Source organism: Panthera onca, chromosome A2 (genome assembly GCF_046562875.1).
Source record: "Panthera onca isolate mPanOnc1 chromosome A2, mPanOnc1 haplotype 2, whole genome shotgun sequence".
Lineage (NCBI taxonomy): Eukaryota > Metazoa > Chordata > Mammalia > Carnivora > Felidae > Panthera > Panthera onca.
In genome coordinates, this window is record NC_138340.1 from 33,782,753 (window position 1) to 33,802,884 (window position 20,132).

The 20,132-nt window shown below is 50.6% G+C and overlaps 1 protein-coding gene across 1 annotated transcript in view; it reads right to left on the minus strand.

Annotated features, from left to right (window-relative positions):
• The window catches only part of LRIG1 (leucine rich repeats and immunoglobulin like domains 1), a 115,383-nt gene that overhangs the window by 3,815 nt on the left and 91,436 nt on the right, over positions 1-20,132 (minus strand). The window contains exons 10-15 of the mRNA XM_081794974.1: positions 15,491-15,562; positions 14,580-14,651; positions 10,373-10,536; positions 2,627-2,947; positions 1,046-1,327; positions 84-503 (exon numbers count right to left, since the gene is read on the minus strand). Of these exons, the coding sequence (XP_081651100.1) occupies positions 84-503; positions 1,046-1,327; positions 2,627-2,947; positions 10,373-10,536; positions 14,580-14,651; positions 15,491-15,562 (1,331 nt within the window). The remainder of the gene's footprint in view (positions 1-83; positions 504-1,045; positions 1,328-2,626; positions 2,948-10,372; positions 10,537-14,579; positions 14,652-15,490; positions 15,563-20,132) is intronic.

Here is a 20,132-nt window from a genome sequence, read left to right on the forward strand (position 1 = left end):
GGGCGCCTCTGGACCCGGCCTCCTCCACAGCGATCCCTGCTTTTCTCCTGCCCTGAAAATAAACTCAGTCAGCAGTGGCTAACCTGTGTTGGTGACACTGTATTCCTCACTCTTCTTCCTGGTCTGGTAGATGATGCACACCCAGACCAGGGACGTCAGGACAATACTGCACACCACAGCGATGGTGAAGATGCCCACGGTGGTCCCATCCTTCCTGCAGCCAGGAGTGGGCAAGATGCTCAGCTGGCTGTGGGCGCGCTCCGTGCCCAGTGCATTGGACATCTCGCAGGTGTACTGGCCCGCGTCCTCCACCACCACGTTCTGAACCACCAGCAGCTGGTTGCCGGGGGTGAAGTGGTGGCGTTCGGTGAGGCTCAGAGGGCGGTTCCCCTTGAACCAGGTGATGCGGGGCGCAGGGCTCCCGGTCGCCTTGCACTGGAGAGCCACCGTTTCTCCCATGGACACCACACGGTCTTCCAGAGGCACCACCAAGGACGGGGTTTCTGCAGGAAGTTAGAGGAAGCCTTCCGGTTATTCTACGGGCCTGCCTTGTCTTCTGGGCAAAGAACAGTCCAGCATGTCAATGAAATGCCCTATGAGATCGTTATCAGACTGGCAAGCTTTTCAGAAGACCTACCAGAATAACTAAATCTTTCCCATTGTGGGGGGTGGCTCCCACAAGGAGGGGAAGTAACCTTGAGCCACAGGAGCCCCTACTGTCCCCCACCTGCCCTGTGCCACACTTCTGCTTCTAAAGCAGGCCACACCCAGCCAGCGTAAGGACAGTTCTAGAATGTTCCATACCAAAGCCCTCTAATTCACTGTGGATCTTAAACAAAAAAACAGAAAAAAAACAAAACCACTTGAAGAGAATATTAGAAAGCAACTCAAAATTTGAAACCAACAGAACCAGCACACCACACTCCGCTCCACACTGCAGGCTCCACCCTCGGAGAACCTGGCCTCTAGGTGTCTGGCACTTGAGGCCCCTCTTCCACACCCACACCCACGTGCACTTATGTACTCAGCGTGTGAGCGGTCGGACCTAAGACTGTCAGAGTGGCATTGGCTGAAACGGTGCCGGCCGAGTTCTGGGCGGTGCAGCTATAAACCCCCATGTCATCTATTTTCACGTCCGTGATGAAAAACACGTCGTCATCGGGCATGACGTGCATGCGTCGTTCGCGAGCAGCAGGGAAATCGGTGCCTCCGTCCTTCTGCCAAGCAATCTGGGGGTTGGGGTGGCCGGTGGCGGCACACTCAAGGCGGGCCATCGTGCCCGTCCGGATGGCGATGTCGTGGGGTATTTTGGTGAATGATGGCAACACTGCAAAATACATATGTACGGTCAGGCTCGCGTCATGGGAAAGCCGGATGCAAAGGCCAGGACGACCCTCTGCCAAGAAGACCTCCTGCTCTGTGTTTGCATGTCCCCTGGGCACCCTTCGTGCCAATGTCTGCTTCGAACCACTCGCACCATCTTTGAGCAGCAGGCTTCCCCAAACTGCCCGCCTCTCCCTTCCCTTGGGCCGCCCTTGTTCACCTGAGCCTGGCTGTCGTCCCCTCAAATGAAGACTTCATGAAGCGTTTTGCCTTTTGTTTCTCACATGGCTGTCGATGCGGGGACACTCGGTAAATACTAGGGTCTGACACATGACTGCCTTAATTAAGCACCAGAACAGAGCCTGGGAAATACAAATGATCTGCTCCAGCAAGACACGATTACGGCAGGGAGAGTGACATGCCCTCACCCTGGGCAGAGTGACAGGACGGCATGTCCCTCCCAAAGACACCTGTGGTGGAGACTTGGTGTTGGGGCCACAGTACTGCACCCACGCGAGCTCAAGTATACACCAGCTTATTTCGGCCAAGACTTCCCTGACACGGGGAAACATCCAGCCACATGCCAGGCATCGCTGCCGTTCCCATCGAGGTTACTTTGGTGGAAAAGTCTAACAGTTCACTGAGTTTTTGATAAAGAAGACTCCTTCAGAATAAGCCAAGACAACAGGCCACAGTGGGTAAAGAATGTGTTTTCCTGTGGTCTGTGAGGGCTTAAAGACAGTGGTTCCAGCACTTTTTAACTGGAGGCTTAATAATCAGGAAAAGCTTACCAGGTTACTTTGGGGGGGCGGTGCCTAACTACTCTAGCTATTAACTTCTCTTCTTCTGCCCTAAACTCACTGCAACAATAGCCCTGAAATAAGCCCTGAAAAAAGCCAGCTTGATAGGCTCTAAAGCTGGTTACAGAGTAAAAACTCCTCATCAGACACCCCAGGGCCATCCTATCGGGCTGGCAGTCCACAGGCTCCGTGGCCATCTACTCAGAGGGCAGGAGCTTCCCCATAATCGGCATACGCTTGGAACCTGGACACCAAACATCATGGGTGGTAGAGAACAAATGTATAAAAATGCAAGGATGGGGCCCTTCGTGTCACTTAGCAACCGGATAAAAAAGTCACCAAAACCAAAACAGACAATTCACTGAGAATAACTTCAATCTATAAAACATGCTCTGGGGCCGACTGGACAGTAATATCCCAGTGAAGCTTAGGCGTCTCCCATCTGCATTCTTCCTGTGTGGATGTGCAGGACTCTTACACCGGGGCAAAGAGCACTTCCTCACCATTCACAACGAGCCTGGCCTTGTGCGAGTAGGTGGAGCCGAAGTGGTTGGTGATGACACACTGATAGCGGCCCTCGTGCCCGAAAGTGACACGACGCAGGTGCAGGATGGTGGTGTACTCCATCACCACCCCATCCTGCGCGCGCACGTGGGCAAAGTTCTCCATGTCGGCATTGGCCAGGACCTCGTTGTCCTTCTTCCAGGCGAAGGTCATCGGGGAGCTGCTGCTGCTGGCTGCCGAGCACGTGAAGCGGATGTCCTTGCCGACCACGGCCATGGTGGGCTCTGGCTGGGTGATGATCTGTGGCTTTGGTAGGTCGTCTGGGGAGAGAAGAACCAAATTTAAGGCTCTCAGGACACACGGGGGCCTCATCTTTCAGTGTCCCTGCACAGCCTCCCACACTGTAAAGGCCAGGAAAATCCATGGATATCTGGCTTTATCCAGTTCTAAACCCATGAGCAGTGATCACCTCTGTGACCACATTCCTTGATTACAACGCGTCTGCTATTACTCATGTACCAAAAGCATCGATTTTAGGAGTTTCCACGAGAATACTACACTTGGCTTCACTTGCTTACCTTAACACAAAACACACTAACAGACAGGAACCACCCGCCATGACTGCACAGACCTTACCATAAACTTTACTCCAAAGGAATGGGGGAGAAAGCACTTCCAGAATGTGAGAAGAGCTCTTCCAAAACTGCACTTCTTTAACGTAGGGAGAACACTAGCAAAAATGGTTGTAATCAACAGTTTCAGAATTCTGGAAAATAACCAAAGGCTGTAACAGCCCATGAAGGACGGACTAAAGAACACGTCTCAGTCTCAGGAAGAAAAGTGAGCTTTGTGGCATTCTAACTTAAGTCCCATCCCTCTCTCCCCTAGCCTTAAAACCCAACAGCGTAGCAACCACTGAGAGGGGCAAAGTAGGTTTGGAGCCCCCGCCACCCCCCGCCCAAAAGCCCCATCCTCTGGGCTGGCATGATCGGATCTGATGTAGTTTGCTGAGCAGGGAAGCCCTCCCCCTGGGCTTCCATTTGATGAAAATAGTCAGCAGGCACCGACGAAGCACTTTGAGTTGGAGCCAACAAGACACTGGCCGAAAAACTAAAAAGGAAAAGCAGTGCGTGAAATGTTGATGGTGGGCTTTGAAAAGGTCTACCGTGTTCCTGAGGACGTAAAAGGCCACATGCATGTGCAGCACCGTATGCTTGCCCAAGAAAGGCCTGAGAGGATCCTAATTTCTTACCTGTGATTAGGGATCAGCACAAACAGGAATTGGTGGCACACCCCCCGGCACACAACATGGATGCTGGACAAAGGATGGGAGACTTTCTGAAGTGATCTAAGGACTGTCTGTCCAGGTAGTAGCTAACCAGGGCTACTGGTTACTGGCGGCATCCAACAGACTTTAAAGTATTTGTCCAGAAATTGTAGTAACACAGAGAACAACAACAAACCAAGGGGAAGACAGAGAGGGAATCTGATGCCCAGAGTTGCCACATTATTTTAAAGACTCAGTTTCCAACAAAAAACTATAAAACTAGATAAACAGGAAAAAAAGCAGTCAGTGGAAACTGAAGGAAGTGCAGATCTTGGACTTTTAAAGACCTTAAAGTGGCTTTATAAATATGTTCAAAGAATGAAAGGAAATCATGTCGAAAAAAGTTAAAGGACAGTATGTGAATACTTTCCCACCAAAGAACACCAATAAACAACTAGAAATTATAGAAGTAAACAAAATGTAAATTTTGGAGGTTAAAAGTATAACTGAAATGAAAAATTCACTCGAGGGGCTCAGTAGCCCGTGAGCAGGCAGAATTGGTGAAATTGAGACCATCCAATCTAAGAAACAAACAAACAAAAAAATGAAGGATAATGGACATTCACAGAGACCAGTGGGACAGCGTCAAGTGTAACAACATAAAAATAATGGGAATCTAAGAAGGAGAAGAAACAAAAACAAGGCATTTCTAGAAATAATAGCCCCAGACTTTCCAAACTTGATAAATAGGCATCTATACATCCAAGAAGCTCAAAGAACCCAAATAAACTCAAAGCCCTCACCTGGAAGCTTCAGTCACACTTTCAGAAGTCAAAGACAAATGAATCTTGAAAGAAACACAAGAACTGCAACTCATCACACAGAAGGAATCCTCAATGACATGACAGCTGATTTCTCATCAGAAACCATGGAAGGCAGTAGGAAGGCATACTCAAAGTCCTGAAACAGACTGTCAACTAAGAATTATGTATCCAGCAAAACTAACCTTCTCAAGTGAGGGAGAAATTAAATCACTCTCAGATTTACAGACAAATCACCCACTGGAAATCACTGCTACCAGACCTGTCCTACAAGAAATACTAAAGGGAATCCTTCAGGCTGAAATGAAAAGACACAACAGTAACTGAAATCCACACAAAGAAATAAAACACACCATTAAAAGTAAACACACAGGTCAGTATGCAAGGACAGTCTAAGTGTATTTTGGTAACATTCTTCTCTTCCTGATTTAGAAGGCAACTACAAAGAGCAATAATCAAAAAGTGTTGATCAGGCTTATAATGCATAAAGATGTAATTTATATGAAAACAGTAACACAAAGGAGGAGTTCCACAAATGGAGCTTAGTAGGAGCAAAATTTTGCATACTACTAAAGTTATTAATCTGAACTAGATTGTTTTAAGGTGTTAATTATAATCCCCACAGGAACCATTAAAAAAAAAAATCAAAAAAGGCAGGGATTACCAAAATGGATAAAAACCCATGACCGAGCCATTCACTATCTCTAAGAGACACACTTTAGATTCAAAGTCACATATATCAAGAGAGCTACAGTGTCCACACTGATGTCAGATAAAATAGACCTTAAGGCAGAAATGGTGGGGTGCCTGGGTGGCTTAGTCGGTTAAGCGGCCGACTTCGGCTCAGGTCATGATCTTGCGGTCCGTGGGTTTGAGCCCCGCGTCGGGCTCTGTGCTGACGGCTCAGAGCCTGGAGCCTGTTTCAGATTCTGTGTCTCCCTCTTTCTCTGACCCTCCCCTGTTCATGCGCTCTCTCTCTCTCTCTGTCTCAAAAATAAATAAATGTTAAAAAAAAAAAAAAAAGACAGAAATGGTTACTAGAGACAAAGTAACTTTTTATAATGTAAAACAATCCATCAGGAAGACATAAACATCATAAACATATATGAACCTAACAGAGCTCCACAAAACATGAAGCAAAAACAAAACTGAAGAAATGGACAGTGCAACAATAAATTTGTAGAATTCAATACTCCGTGTTCAATGATGGTTAGAACCACTAGGCAGATGATCAACAAAAAAGTACAAGACTTGAATAACACTATAAGCCAAATAGACCTAGCAGACATCTATAGAATTTTCCACCCCCACAAGAGCAGAATAAACATTAATTTCAAGCACACCTGGAATATCCTCGAACAGAGACCATATGTTATGCTGAAAAACAAATTTCAGTACATGAAAAAAGAGAAATCCTACCCAGTGTCTTCAATGACAGTGGAATGAAGCCAGAAATCACTATCAAAAGCAACACTGGGAGTCTAATTTGTGAAAACTAAACAACTTCTGTAAGTCAAAGAAGAACTCATAAAGGAAATTAGAAAATACTTTGAAATGAGTGAAAATGAAAACATAGATACAAAAACTTAAATGTTGCAGCTACAACAGTGCTTATAGGAGAGATGGAGAGCTGTCTACATTAAGGAAGACCTCAAATTAATAACCGCACCTTCCGCATTAAGAAATCGGAAAAACAAGCTATCCCCAAACCAAGCAGAAGAAATAATTATAGAGCAGAAATAAGAGAAAAAAGGGGGGAAAAATCAATGAAAAGTTAGTTCTTTGAAAATACTAATGAAATTGAAAAATCTGTAGACTAGCAGAATGGGGAGGTGGGGAGAAGACACCAAATACTAAAATTAGGAACAAAACTTACCAACTAACTTCACAGCAGCAAACGGGAATACTATGAATAATTTGTATGGCAACAAATCAGATAAGCTGATAGATGCACAAATTCTAAAAAAGAAAAATTACCAACACTGACTCAAGAAGAAACAAAATCTGAATAGACGTTAACAAGTAAAGAAATAGGATAATTTTGGTGTGCCTGGCTGGCTCAGTTGGTTAAGCATCCGACTTTGGTTCAGGTCATTATCTCATGGTTTGTGATTTCAAGTCCTGCATCGGGCTCTATGCTGACAGCTCAGAGCCTAGAGCCTGGAGCCTGCTTCGGATTCTGTGTCTCCCTCTCTCTCTCTTTCTCTCTCTCTGCCCTCCCCTGTTTGCACTCTGTCTCTCTTTCTCTCTCTCAAAAATAAACATTAAAAAAAAATTTTTTTTAATAATTTAAAAACTTCCCACAAACAAAAAGCCAGACCAAATGGCTACACTGACAAATTTTTCCCCAAATTTAAAGAATAATTATCACTAATCCTTCAGAAATTCTTGCAAAAAATAGATGAGTGAACATCTCACTGCACTGTATGAGTCAAATATTCCCAGACAACAAAATCAGAAACCCAACTATACACCCGAGTACAGATGCAAAAATCTTCTACCAATATACCGGCAAAGCAAATCCCACAACATATAAAAAGGATTATACACCACGACCAAGTTGGATTTATCCCAGGAATGCAAGGTTGGTTTAACACCCAAAAATCAATGTACGGTATCAATGAAGGTGGGGGGGGGGGCACATTATCCTTCAATAGATGCAGAAAAAAGCATTTGACAAAATTCAACACCCTATCGTAAAAGAAATACACAACAAGTTAGAAATAGAAGGGGAATTCCTCAACCAGGTAAAGGTCATCCACGGAAAACTTACAACTAATACCATATCCAACAGTGAAGGACTGAATGCTTTTGCCCAAATCAGGAAAGACAAGGAAGTCTGCCCTCACCACTTCTAGCCAACACTGGAGGCTCTACCCAGGGCAATTAGGCAAGAAAAAAAGAAAAAACAAAGAAGCTATCGAGACTGGAAAGGACGAAGTACAAGTGTCTTTTTGCAAATAACATAACGATCAAATATAAAAATCCTAAGCAATTCAGTGAAAAACTACTAAAATTAAATGATTTCAATACAGATGCAGGATGCATTCATTCACTGTTACTGGGAATAGGCAGTGGTGTGGCTACTGATGAAGACAGTCTGGCAAGTGTTCAAAAAGTTGAACAGTTCCTGTATGACCCACAATGACATTCCTAAGAACCACGCAAGAGAATTCACAAACACTTATATATGAACGTTCACAGAATTATTTAGAATTACCAAGAAATCCAAACAACCGAAATGTCCATCACCTAATGAACAGCTAAATACGTGTATATCCATACAATGTCATATTGCATTAAAAAAAATAATGAATACCTAGTAACACATTCTGCTAGGTTAAAAAAAACCGAGTCACAAAAGACCATTATTATAGGATTCCATTTATATGAAGGTCCTCAGGGACAGGGGACAGTGCAGTGACTGCTGTGAACATGGAGTTTGTTTTACGGATGATGAAAATGTTCTAAAATTAGGTGGTAGTGAGGGTCACGCAGCTTCCCAATACTCTAAACACTACTGACTGGTACACATGAAACAGGTGCATGTTACAGTAAGTAAATGATACAACCTTCATCACAGTCCCTGAAAGTAATTTAATCTCCCTAAAAAGAAACTCCCTACCTTTCAGCTATCATCCTTTCTCCCTCCACTCTAAGCCACCAGTAGTCACTCACCCTCCTACCACCCCTGGAGTGGCCCTTAGATGGGATCCTATTCTGGACATTACATTCATTCATTCTGGACATGTCATATGGATGGAATCATACAGTGTATGGTCCTGTGTGACGGGCTTCTTTCACTTCAAATGTTTCAAGGTTCATCTGTTGTGCGAACAATTGGTGTTTATGGCCTGATGATATCCCAGCGCCTGGCTCTACCACGTTTTATTTATCCACTCCAGGAGTGGTGAGCATTTGGGTTATTTCCACTCTTTGGCTGTTACGAGTAATGCTGCCACGAGCATTTGTGGCCAGGTTTTATGTAGATCTATTTTTGTTTCTCCCCAGCATATAGCTGGGAGTGGGTCACAGCTTAACTATGTTTAATTGTCTGAGAAATTTTCCAACTTTTCCAAAGGGGCTGCACCACGGTGCACTCCCACCAGCACTGTAGGAGGGTTCAGACTCCACCCTCCTCACCGACACTTGTTGTTGCCTGACTTTTTGATTCTAGCAATGCTGGTGGGTGCGACCGGTTCTATTTTCCTTTTATAAAAAAGGAGGTGGAGACTCCCACACAGCTTAAAACTTCGATCTCCTGCCAAGTGTTTTCCTGATGCCCATTCTTACGTGACGACGGGTTTGGCATCCTGCGCTGCCATGTGGAGGTGGGCTAACGAGTGTGAACTGCCACGGGACGTGCCAGGGCCACCGGCCGGAGGCTGGGCACAGCAGGTCACATCTGCTCATCCAAAGGGCAAGATTACGCCCTGTGACAGGAAAAGGGAGGAAGGCGCAGGAAGCCCCACTTCAGGGCAGCTAGTTAACAAATTAATGGTCAGGGCCCAGGTACGTGATGAACAATGGACGGCACAGTCATCATGTGCTACTTGGAACACGAGGCGTGCAGAGCCCGACATTGTGCACAGACGTTCCCAGAAGACTGACCACTAAGAAAACACCGGATGCTTTTAAGGCTTCTCGCTGGACCGGATCGGCACAAAGGAGGGCGAGCCTGCTGGCAGAGGTGGTGGTGGGTGGATGATGGAAGGGGGCACTTGTATCCTGACGTCAGCAGGCACACTGGCTCTTGCCGTGCCCAAGGAGGAGGCTGGAGAAGTGGACCACAGGGTTGCCCGCACTGCTCCGGGAGGTCCTGGTTAGGATCATCAGCCACACCCAGGGCACAGGGGCAGACCGGGGAGGACAGAAGGCAGGAGGCACTCACAGGAGTTCCGGTCACGCCCGGGAAGCCCACCCTCGCTCCTGCTTAAAGCAGAGACTGGAAACCCTCCAAGATCCGTCTCATTCTCTGACCACGTCTTACTGACCACGAGGCTGCGCATTTCCACGTGAGTGTGGCGTATGGCACACAGCGTGTGCACAGCCTCCAGTCGTTCAGCATCTTCTGTACCGTTTGCAACCAAACCCGGATCGCGACCACCCCCGGTCCAAAAGATGGCAAGACCCACGCTCCAACAGTCAGAAGGAGAAGAGAGCTCATAGCTACAAGTGCAGATTTCAGTGGTTTGGAGAAACAGCGAGAGTGCAAGTCAACAACAAGGAATTATTTTTACGACACTAACTGTTCTCCTGAGACTTGTTCTTCCTGTATTTAACCTTCCATTCTTGGGGCTGGAAAAAAACACACATTAAAACCCCAGCCTCAGACACGGAGTAAATTCACAGCTAAACCCAGGCACCAGAGCCGTCTTGAGATGACACAACTTTCGTCCAGTAACCGGTTCTTCTGATTTGTAACCGAACCAAGTCCTGCTCCCTTCTCATTAAATGCATGCACTCCAGGAACCACATAATGAGGCGACTCCACAGTAAGTACCACGTGTGGTTTCAGCGGGAAAGAACTTGCATCCAGCAGCTGAGTGGGAACCATGGATTGGGGTTGACTCTGATCACAAAAATCACTCCCATAATGAGGACTTCCTCCTGGCCTCCCCGCCCTTCAGGAAAGAAAATCACAGGGACGGCCTTACCACACACGAAACTCTCCGGCGGCACAGAGAAAATGCTCTGGCCCTTTAGGGATTCCGGGTGGGCACAGGTGGCTGTCACGAAGGGCTGCAGCATCCGGCCCAGTAACCACGGGGGCAGCCACTTCAGCTGGCAGTCGCACAGGAAGCTATCACTGCTGATGTGGCTGAAAGGGAAACAAAAGGGACACGTGAGGTGTGACCTCCAGAAAGGGATATTCCCTCGGCACACAGACTCCTCCCCCAGTCACCGCCGATCGGCTTCTGTCCTCAACACCAGCCATCTGGGAAGGGAAGAGATTTTTCTCCGTTCCTCTTCAGTGACTCAGAGCAGCACATATAATCTACCTGGAGATTTTGATAAAACGATGCTCTGGCTCAGAAGGCTGGGGGTGGAACCCAAGATGCGGCACTTCTGACAAGCTCCCGGGTGATGTGGACACCGCCAGCCTCAACAACCCCACGGCATACCAACAGCCCGCAGTTCACACGCGTCCCAAGACGGGCACACACTGCTCCTGTGTGACCCTGGGGGCACCATCTGACCTCCTCCAGACTCTGTCCACCCGACAGAGCTGAGGAGCACTGTGCCCTCTGTGCTTTTTCCCACCCTCCTGATAAGCTATGTGGAGCTTCCAGATTCATCTGCAACTCAGCTCTCGACTCTCAGGTCCTGAGGAGGGCTGTTTTTCTATATTGCTGTTAGTTTTCATTTGGCCAAGCTCCATGTTTTCTTACGTCCAGACGTAAGCCCTGCCAACGCGGCCCCCTCTTGTTTGTGGATCTCTACAGCACCGCTCAGGAGGCCGGCAGAATTCGGCTCCGCTCCCTAAATAGTGCTTGTTAGTTAATTGCCACTGCCCAGGGAGCATGAGAATGCAACACTGGTTTTGTGAGGCTCCAACCAAAACAGAGAATATTTTCTTTTTCATTTCTCAGCAACTGAGGATCAGCTTTTTAAACAGAAATCGGAATCACCATCTCGGCGGACATTCCTTCCTGAGGAGTCACTCGAAGATAAGTCAACCGAAGAGTCTAGCTGCCCTGTTCCTGGAAGAGACCTCAAGGCTGTGAGCTAACAGAGGTCAGCGCATGGCAAGGGTGAAGGCACGCGGGCTCCCCGGTCATGAACCGCCTCTGGTACAAGGTACAAAGTACACGGTGACAGAAGGGGTGCTGAAGTGTACTTAGATATTCCACAAGGGACACCCGGGTGGCTCAGCTGGTTAAGTGTTTGACTTCGGCTCAGGTCATGATCTCACGGTCCGTGAGTTCGAGCCCCGCGTCGGGCTCTGTGCTGACAGCTCAGAGCCTGGCGCCTGCTTCTGATTCTGTGTCTCCCTCTCTCTCTGCCCCTCCCCTACTCACACTCTGTCTCTCTCTCTCTCAAAAAAAATACGTTAAAAAAAAAAATTCCACAAGCATCGCATGGGCCAGGATCCTAGCAATAGCCTCCACCACCCACCATTTCCCTCAGAAATCTGCTCTTCCTTCCTGTTCCTCATGGTTACCAGATTAGCCATCTTATTAAAATTACTTTTGGAAAGTGCTTTTTCAAAGACTGAAATAATTGATCTCAAAGCCATGCTAACTGGGATGTCTGCCCACATCAGACCTTTAAAGGTCAGCATTTGGCTTCTACCCTTAATTTTTTAATTTTTGTATTTTTATTTGACAGGCAGGTAGCTGCGTGCTTAGAGCTATCTCCCGGAGGGCTGTCGTACTGTGGAGTTACCCAGGTAGCATGAGGGCTCCGCCAGCTGAGCCTGAGAAGTGGCCGGTTCCGGCCCAGTACCTGGGGGGCTACTCCGGGTCGGCTGTGGTGGCGGGTGGACTGGCTGCCGCCAGGTACCACACACTGAGCTTCAGTGACAGAGGGACAGGAATTCTGTCAGAAGCGCTGTCACGAGCTCCCCATCAAGCCAGTGTTGGGCGCGACTGCCCCTTTCTGGGTCGGCAGCAGGAAAGCCTGAGTAGACTCTAGAGGAAGACGCTGGGCTATCGCTGTGAGGCTTCAGGCACTTGTGTGGAGAATGGTCACAGGAGCAAACTAAGGAAGGCCAAGTTGACAGTGATCCTTGGTCACAGATGTGTGTGGGAAGGGTTACTCCTTACACCACGAGTGTAGGCCTGGCTGGCTTGAAGATGTCCTACCTCTCCCACAACGAGGCCCACCTGACACAGAGGAGACCAGACCTCAGAAAGAGGTACTCAGGGTGTAGAGATAGCTTTCCTGAAGAGCGAGTCAGGACCAACAAGACAGTGAGGACACTGACCCCCTGACCTCCCTCCACATGCACACATGGCTTTAAGGACAAAGGTGAGGTTGAAAGGCTGGACCAGAAATTGCCAGCAACCCTGGGGCTTTGCAGATTTCCGCTACTCTTCCTGCTGGTCAGCTGCTCAGGGGTGCGGCTCTCCACGACTCCTGCCTCCGGCCGTCCCATCACTCTGCTTGCTTACGGTGCATTTTCATGATTCCAACTCAAAGTGTGTTTCTAATCATCGCTTGTGGAAATTTACCCAGAGCATGACTAAGTGCACGGTACAACCTGCCTTGATCAGACGGAGGAAGAAAATGACCAAGTGGAATTAACCGTTTCTCCCAGCAGAGGACTGGGCCCAGGGCCAGCCACGGCTGGGTACGTGCAGCGAGCGACAGGAAACCCAGGCAGGGGCCAAGGCTGAGCCTCCAGAACCACGCCGAAGCAGATTTTGGGGGTGGGGTGTGGTGGAGGGTCCCAGTTGCCTAGAAGGGTCCAGTCCTTCCCAACTAGGAAAGTATCTCAGAAAACCTCAATTGTTAAGGAGAAGCAGTCTTCTCTCCCTGTCCTTCCCTCTTTCTCTTATACCCTCTTCCCATCTAATGAGATTACTTCCAACATTATATTTGAAAAGTTGCAAACACAGAGAAGTTGAAAGAAATGCACAGTGAACACTTAACCATTCTAAGACCGTGACCCTTTGGAGAAAGCAGTTCTACTCAACAGGACTGAATCTCACAGCTAAGTAAATGCCATGAGGCAGGTGCCTAAAAGACCTCCTCTCTCCTCACCCAGAGGAATATCACCAGGGGCCTGCTTTGCTTTTAAAGTATGGGGACTGCGCCTCCCTACTCTCCCACTTCTCCCAAAGGCCACCAAGAGTGGCCTCAGGAATGAGGATGAGTTCAGGATGCACAGATGGCCGTCCTCTGTCGTCTACCCTCCGTCAGCACTTCTGAGAACCAAAAGCCACATCTTTCAGGGACTAGTATTACAGCTAGACTTTGCAGCAGCAGAATCAGATTAATGCACAGGAAGAAGAAAGGAAGCTTGGGTGTTGCTACCTGCACACCCTGACGAGCTCCTCTGCCAGAGACTAGGGCACAGGCGAGCTCTTCCAACCCCGTGACCCGGGGGCCCATGGTGAACATCTATGGTGGCGGCACCACCACCTATGAACCGCTGTGGAGGCCTGGGAACAGATGTGGGCTGGGAGCCACATCACTAGTCCACAGTCACCTGTGACCACCCCCCAGATATCTCTGCCTCACTCACAGGCCACCAAACCCGGCAAAGAAGCCACTCTCAGTATAGGTCCTCCATTTTAGGCAGACCTAAATGATGAAAACTTGCCCTGACATCATTTCAGGGATGATCGCCCATTTTCTAGAAGAAAGTTCATGTCACATCACCTAGAGCAGCAGTCAGTAAGCTACAGCCTGCCCTGCCAGCCTGTTTTTTAATAAATAAGAACTGATTGGCACACAGCCGTGCCCACCTATTTAAGAAATAGGTCGTGCCCGACCCTTTAAGAAAAGGTGTGCTGAGGGGCGCCTGGGTGGCTCAGTCGGTTGAGCGGCCGACTTCGGCTCGGGTCATGATCTCGCAGTCTGTGAGTTGAAGCCCCGCGTCGGGCTCTGTGCCGACAGCTCGGAGCCTGGGGCCTGTTTCAGATTCTGTGTCTCCTTCTCTCTGACCCTCTCCCGTTCATGCTCTGTCTCTGTCTCAAAAATAAATAAACGTTAAAAAAAAAAAAAGAAGAAACGGTGTGCTGACCCTGATCCAGAATAAGCCCCCAGGGGGCATTGCTTTTCTAAAAGACAGCTTACACACAAATGCTAACAGCCCCATCTGTTACATATATTGACACATCATGGAATCAAGGCGTTTCTGACTCCAAATTCTCTAGTCCTATTAACCAGGACCCTGGAACCCTGGGTACTTACAGCTCTTTGAGATTCTTCATCTTCACAAAGGCATCAGACTGGACAGATCTGACTGCATTCTCTCCGAGGTTCCTGCAAAAGAACACTCTTCACGTACGGACACACACTCTGGGCGCCCTTCAGGTCAGCCACCTGTTTGAGCCAAGAGGCTCAGGTGGCTTCCGGGAGAGTCCCGGTTTCCCCAGTGTGCTGGCCGTACCACCCAGACCCCGTGTCCCAAGTCCACTTAAGTGGCTGTCCCCTCCCAGACACTGGCACAAGCACACGGAACAACCTTGGAACCAAGCCAGCCTGAAGGGCAGCAGCAAAGCTAACGGTGAGGCCAGCTCAGCAAGTCAACAAGCAAAGCTTTATCAAGAGAATTCAGGTCCACCTTGATTCCAAGGCCAAAGAGACTAAGAATCAAGCACTAGAGGCATCTGCCCTCGATGGTGACCACACAAATGTGTCCGGGCTGGCATCACCCTCGTCCTCCTGGGCTCTCAGAGACAACCAGGCCAGAACACCTCCCGGCTGAGCCCAGCGTGTGCTCGGCCCCGTGAAGCCGCTTCAGTGGGGCCGGGAGCCTGCGCCAGGAACGCGCGCCCTCAAAGAGGTGAAGGGGAGGCCGGGGCCTGTGGAGGAGCCAGCGCCAGGGGGAGACAGGGTTAGGGGACGGGGGAGGGTATCCATCCAGTCGGCAGCCGCATTCGTTAGGAACTCACCGACCGGCCATGTGTTCTCTAACTGTTCCTGGCATAGGCAAAATAAAGGCCAAAGTTGAAGCTGACTTATAACGAGAAGGAAGCAGCTGGCGTTTCCAAATAGGCTGTTTCTCAGTTTACAAAGATGTGATTAAATTGCTAGCAGACTTCCCCGGCAGCCGCATTTGGCAGGCCTGTGGGTCAGGGAAGGTCTGGTGAGATACTCACAGGTGCTCCAGGCCCTCCAGCCCCGAGAAGGCTCTCTTAGCCACGGACTTGATCTTGTTTCCAAACAGAGTTCTGCCATTTCCAAACATCATCCAGAGACAGGGAAAAAACAAAACGCAGAACCGGATGGGAAGAGACAAGGGAGGAACGGGAGAAAGAGAACACATAGTTAGGCCAGTGCCATATGATAAGTCTGTCCAGTGAGGGGCAGGTGGAAATCTGACCTACGTGGAGACTACGGGTCCGAAGTATACAGGCCTTGCCCTTCTGAAATGAAATGCTTTGATCTTTATGAGAATTTAACGTGATGACAGGATGCACCATCTCGCCTGAAAAGGCTCCTTGCGATGTTTGTGGAAATCCCCTCGTCCAGCCCGGGCTGTGCCCAAGGACCCAAGGGCCTCGTGAGAAGGAGGGGACTCATCACTGTTCCCATGAGAGGAAGCAGAGTCATGGAACGTAATGAAAACTGGAACTAAAATCCGCCACCCTCTTCTGAAAAGTGGGGGTGAAGGTTCCCCGAGCAGGCAAGAAGAGGGCAGGAAAACCGGCCCCCATCAAGACGGCTCCCCAGCGACTTGCACTGAGACATACCCGAACGGCCAGGACGTGGCCACAGGGAGCTGCACCCCCGCCTCTGAGAAGGCCACTCGGGGTGTGTAGGGCATGCCCTGGCGCTGTGGCCTCTTAGCAAGAGCCCAGATCTTAAATGATGCCCATGGGCCCAAGGTTCTTTCAATCGCAGACGCGTCCTAAAAGGTCAACCTCCGAGGTTATCTAATACCCAGACCCGTGCACCGCCTACCCATGAGAAAGGGCTCCTACTTCCCGGCACTTGCAATCACAACTTCATCGGCAACTCCTAAGAGTTTTCTCAGAAACCAAATTCTCGTCCCCTGCAGTGCACATGGAAGAAATGAAGGCTTCCTCCACTGGGCTACATAAGCCAAAGGAGAGTCTGTTTGGGGGATGAGGGGTTGGGGGGGGGGCACCCAGAATGCCTGGACACTGGGAACGAAAAGCATCCGTGTTCCAGTTTTCCCTCCTCAGACAACGGCCGACCGGGGCACTCCCTCTACCTCCTGTAGGTGCGGGCAGCTGTGAGCCCCTGAAAGTCATGCTGACAGACACGTGGGCTCTTCAACGTGACGTCTAGCCAGACTACCTAAAGGGCTAGTCAGGAACGGGGAATGCTGGGAGCCAACTCCTGCCACATCTCACCGGCTCTGGGAGGGGGCTTCGTAAGAGGGCACTGCAGACAGCCTCTGGAGAGCAGCAGTCTTGTCTGGGATCCCACCTAGACCCGTGTTAAGATGGGGTCCCCCGAGGGAAAACATCAAGTACCAGCCCCTCCCTGAAAAGGGCCAGGAAAGCAACAGGAGCCTCGAAGAAAACCAAAGATGGCAGGGCGGCCCAGGCGGCACCCCCCCCCCGCATAGGGCTCCCGGCACCACCTACACAAACCCCAGGATGCCGCCTTCAGGAAGATGGGGTCACGTGCAGACAGACCAGGCCAGTGCCACATACCACAGGAGGTGCTCCCCGCCCCGCCCCACTGCCCTCCAGGGCACCGAAAGCCTGAGGGGAACCTGCAGGGCAACCACAGGAGCTCCCGGGTACCCCCACTTGATCAGGAACAGACCCCTCCTCTCGGAGCCTGCAGCCTTCGGACAAAGCCAGCACCTCCTGCCTCGGGGAAGATGGAACGGTCCAAGACCCCTCTGACTGCTCCTTCTCTCGGAGGCAATCTGCGTATTTCCACTCTCTCTCCATCTGAAGCTTTGATCCTCAAACACACAGCCCAAACACGCAGAAGTCCGGCGGCCACACTAACTCTCTTCCCCTAACCACACAACTAGCCCAGCAAACACCAGCACACGGCACCAAACCCAAGTATCTGCAAGAGCCTGCCAACTTCTCACTTACTCAGATCCCCCAGGCCGGGTCACTGTGCTCCAGGCCCTAGTAAAATGTATTAACTGTTTAGTGAAATCTCCCGTAAACCAGATCCAGGAAAAAGCTGTGCTTTATTTCATGCATTACGTATTAGTCACACTGACCTCTTTTACAATGAGGGCAGACTGTTATTTCTAATGGTAACAATAGCAATAAAACAAATTCTCAATTACGTAGGGGCTAATCATCCTGCTGCGGGATTAAAATAGCCCCTTACTTTCTCTAGGCAGACATCTGGGGGCTGGGGCTTAAGCTGGCAGACTGGGACAGTTTCAATAAAGGCATCCATGCGCAGAACGGATGGCCAGGACCGCGGGCCGGGTGGTGCTCATTCTGTCCACACGACAGTGGGCAGCTGAGACTCCACTGTCCCAGATCAGGGGCTCCCAGAGAAGGGACCGCAGGGCTGATGTGCCTCACACCCCTGCCTCGGCGCGGACAGTGACCCTGGAAGTCAGCTGTCCACTCCTTCGTGCATCTCTAGTGCTCCCCAAGGCCTTTCAGCTCTTGCTAACACCGCCCGGCAGACGCCAGGGGAGGCCTGGTCCAGCTCACGTTCACCTCCCCACCTCTCCTCCACCTGAGACACTGAACAGCACTCCGTGAGCCCTGCCACTGCTCTGTGAACACACGGGGGAGGGCGATCTTGCCCAGGCTGGGGGGCAGCACCCACCCAGGCCCACCTCACGGGAGAGGCTTGGCCTCGTGGTCCAATTCCAGGTTTCCTCTAACACTTCCCTTCGCGCACGTCATGGCCCCACCCCGAAGAAAGCCATGGAAAGAGCTGGAACCACGGGGCAGGCACTCACATCACCCCTCGTACACACGTGATTAACTGCTCCTCTTTCTGCTAATCTGTGTTCCAGAAAGCCTCCCTCCCTCCTCACATACTAGGACGCTGTGCACACTTCCCAGGAGGTCTTCCACCAACATGATGACGGGGCCCCCAGTGGGAGGTGAGCATACTGACCACAGGTGAGCAGGTAACACTTGCCCTGCCAGGAAGCTCCGGTTTGAAGAGCTGTCCACATGGCCGTGTTCAGCAGGCGGAAACATTACGGGCAGGACAGCACCCACCACAGCTGCCCAGGGAAGCCTTTTAAGGCTCTGCTGCTCCCGTGTTCCCTTCTCGGCAAAGATTTTAATTTAGATCTGGCCTCTTCCGTGACAGGAAGGACCCTGGGTCCTCGAATGGGTGAAGGCAAGACTTTCTCCCTTCCCATTCTCAGGTCCCTGAAGACCTGACCCCAAGGGCTTCAAAGGCGGGCCCCACCAGGTCCAAGGGACCCAACACTGACCACAGCCCCACCGCGTGAATGAGTCCACGTGACGTGACCGCTCTCGAGAGGCAGCCCTTCCCTGTGCTCACACGCTGCCCTTTTCTAATGGATCCCGACCGTTTGCCACTGGGCTGCTCAGTAAGGCAGGGAGGTGTGAGGGCCACATTTCCCAGCCACGGCCACGCAAGAGAGCGTCCGGGCAGCGCGTGGGGGAGGTGGGCGGGGAGGAGAGCCAAGCAGCACCGGTCCCTTCCTTCGCTCTGCCGTTAACCGTTTACTCAACACCTTCCATACACCCGGGGGAGTGGTTTTTACCCAAGCTACGCGCCACGATCACGGCAAAGCGTGGGCTTTCCTTTCCTCCCCTTTCCCGGGGAGGACACCGCACACCACAGGCAGGTGGGGGAGCATCGCGACCCCCATGGGTGCCTGCTTCGTCACCCAGGGGTGCTGGCACTACTTCACCTCTGTCCTCTGCCCCTTCCCCAGCCCCACGGGCTGAACGGGAACCTGAGTCATGGGCATCACAGCATTTGTTTTTCCATCCGGGAAGAGGATTCTTTTTTTCTCTTGCGATGTAACCACAGTACCGTTCCGCCTAAACGACTATACATATTTAATCAGATTAAGCAACTACTATCCCCATTCCCCCAACTATGTGTGTCCTCCCTTTATTTTGAAACCTGCCAGCCCCACAATTTTGGTCAGTGAGGCTGGGGGGGGGGGGGGGGGGAGGAGGCTGGAGGTATCGTATTTCAACAAGGTCCCTGGAGTCTCAGGACCGGGTTGGTGCGGAACCCGCGCTGCCTTCCGGGAGCCTGTGTCAAACAGCACAGAGCAAGGGAGGCCCGCGGACTTAGGATCTCAGGCAGAGCTGCTGACCCTGGTCCAGCAGGTAAAAGGACGCGAGAACACAGGGGAAGAGGCGGCAGCATCAGGCTGGACTCTGCAGAACCAGGAGTCCCGGCACAGGCACCCCTGCCCCTGCAGGGCAGAGCTTCTGGAGACACGTCCACCCCCGCCCCCGCCCCCTGTGCACACACTCACACCTGGCCAGGCAGGCTCCGGAGAGCAAGGCCTCCGCCCCAGGGGCACAGCTGCTGTCCTGTCCCAGCGCTTGCCGGGCAAACTGACTAGGAGGCGGGGAGGAGAGAGCGTTTTTTTAGGGAAGAGAAAGGAAGACAGAGACATGCTGGAGAAGAGCGAGAATCCCGAGACAGCCAAGAGAGCTAATCTTACTCAGAACTCTGAGTATAAATGGTGTGAAAAACCACACTTTTAAAACCACCTCTACAGAAAGACATCCACCCCACCCCCAACAGGCTGTCCCAGGACCTTCCACCCCGCGGCTGCTTTCAGAGTATCTGCTTGACACTTGTACTGTGCTCAGCTCGCAGTCACTCGAG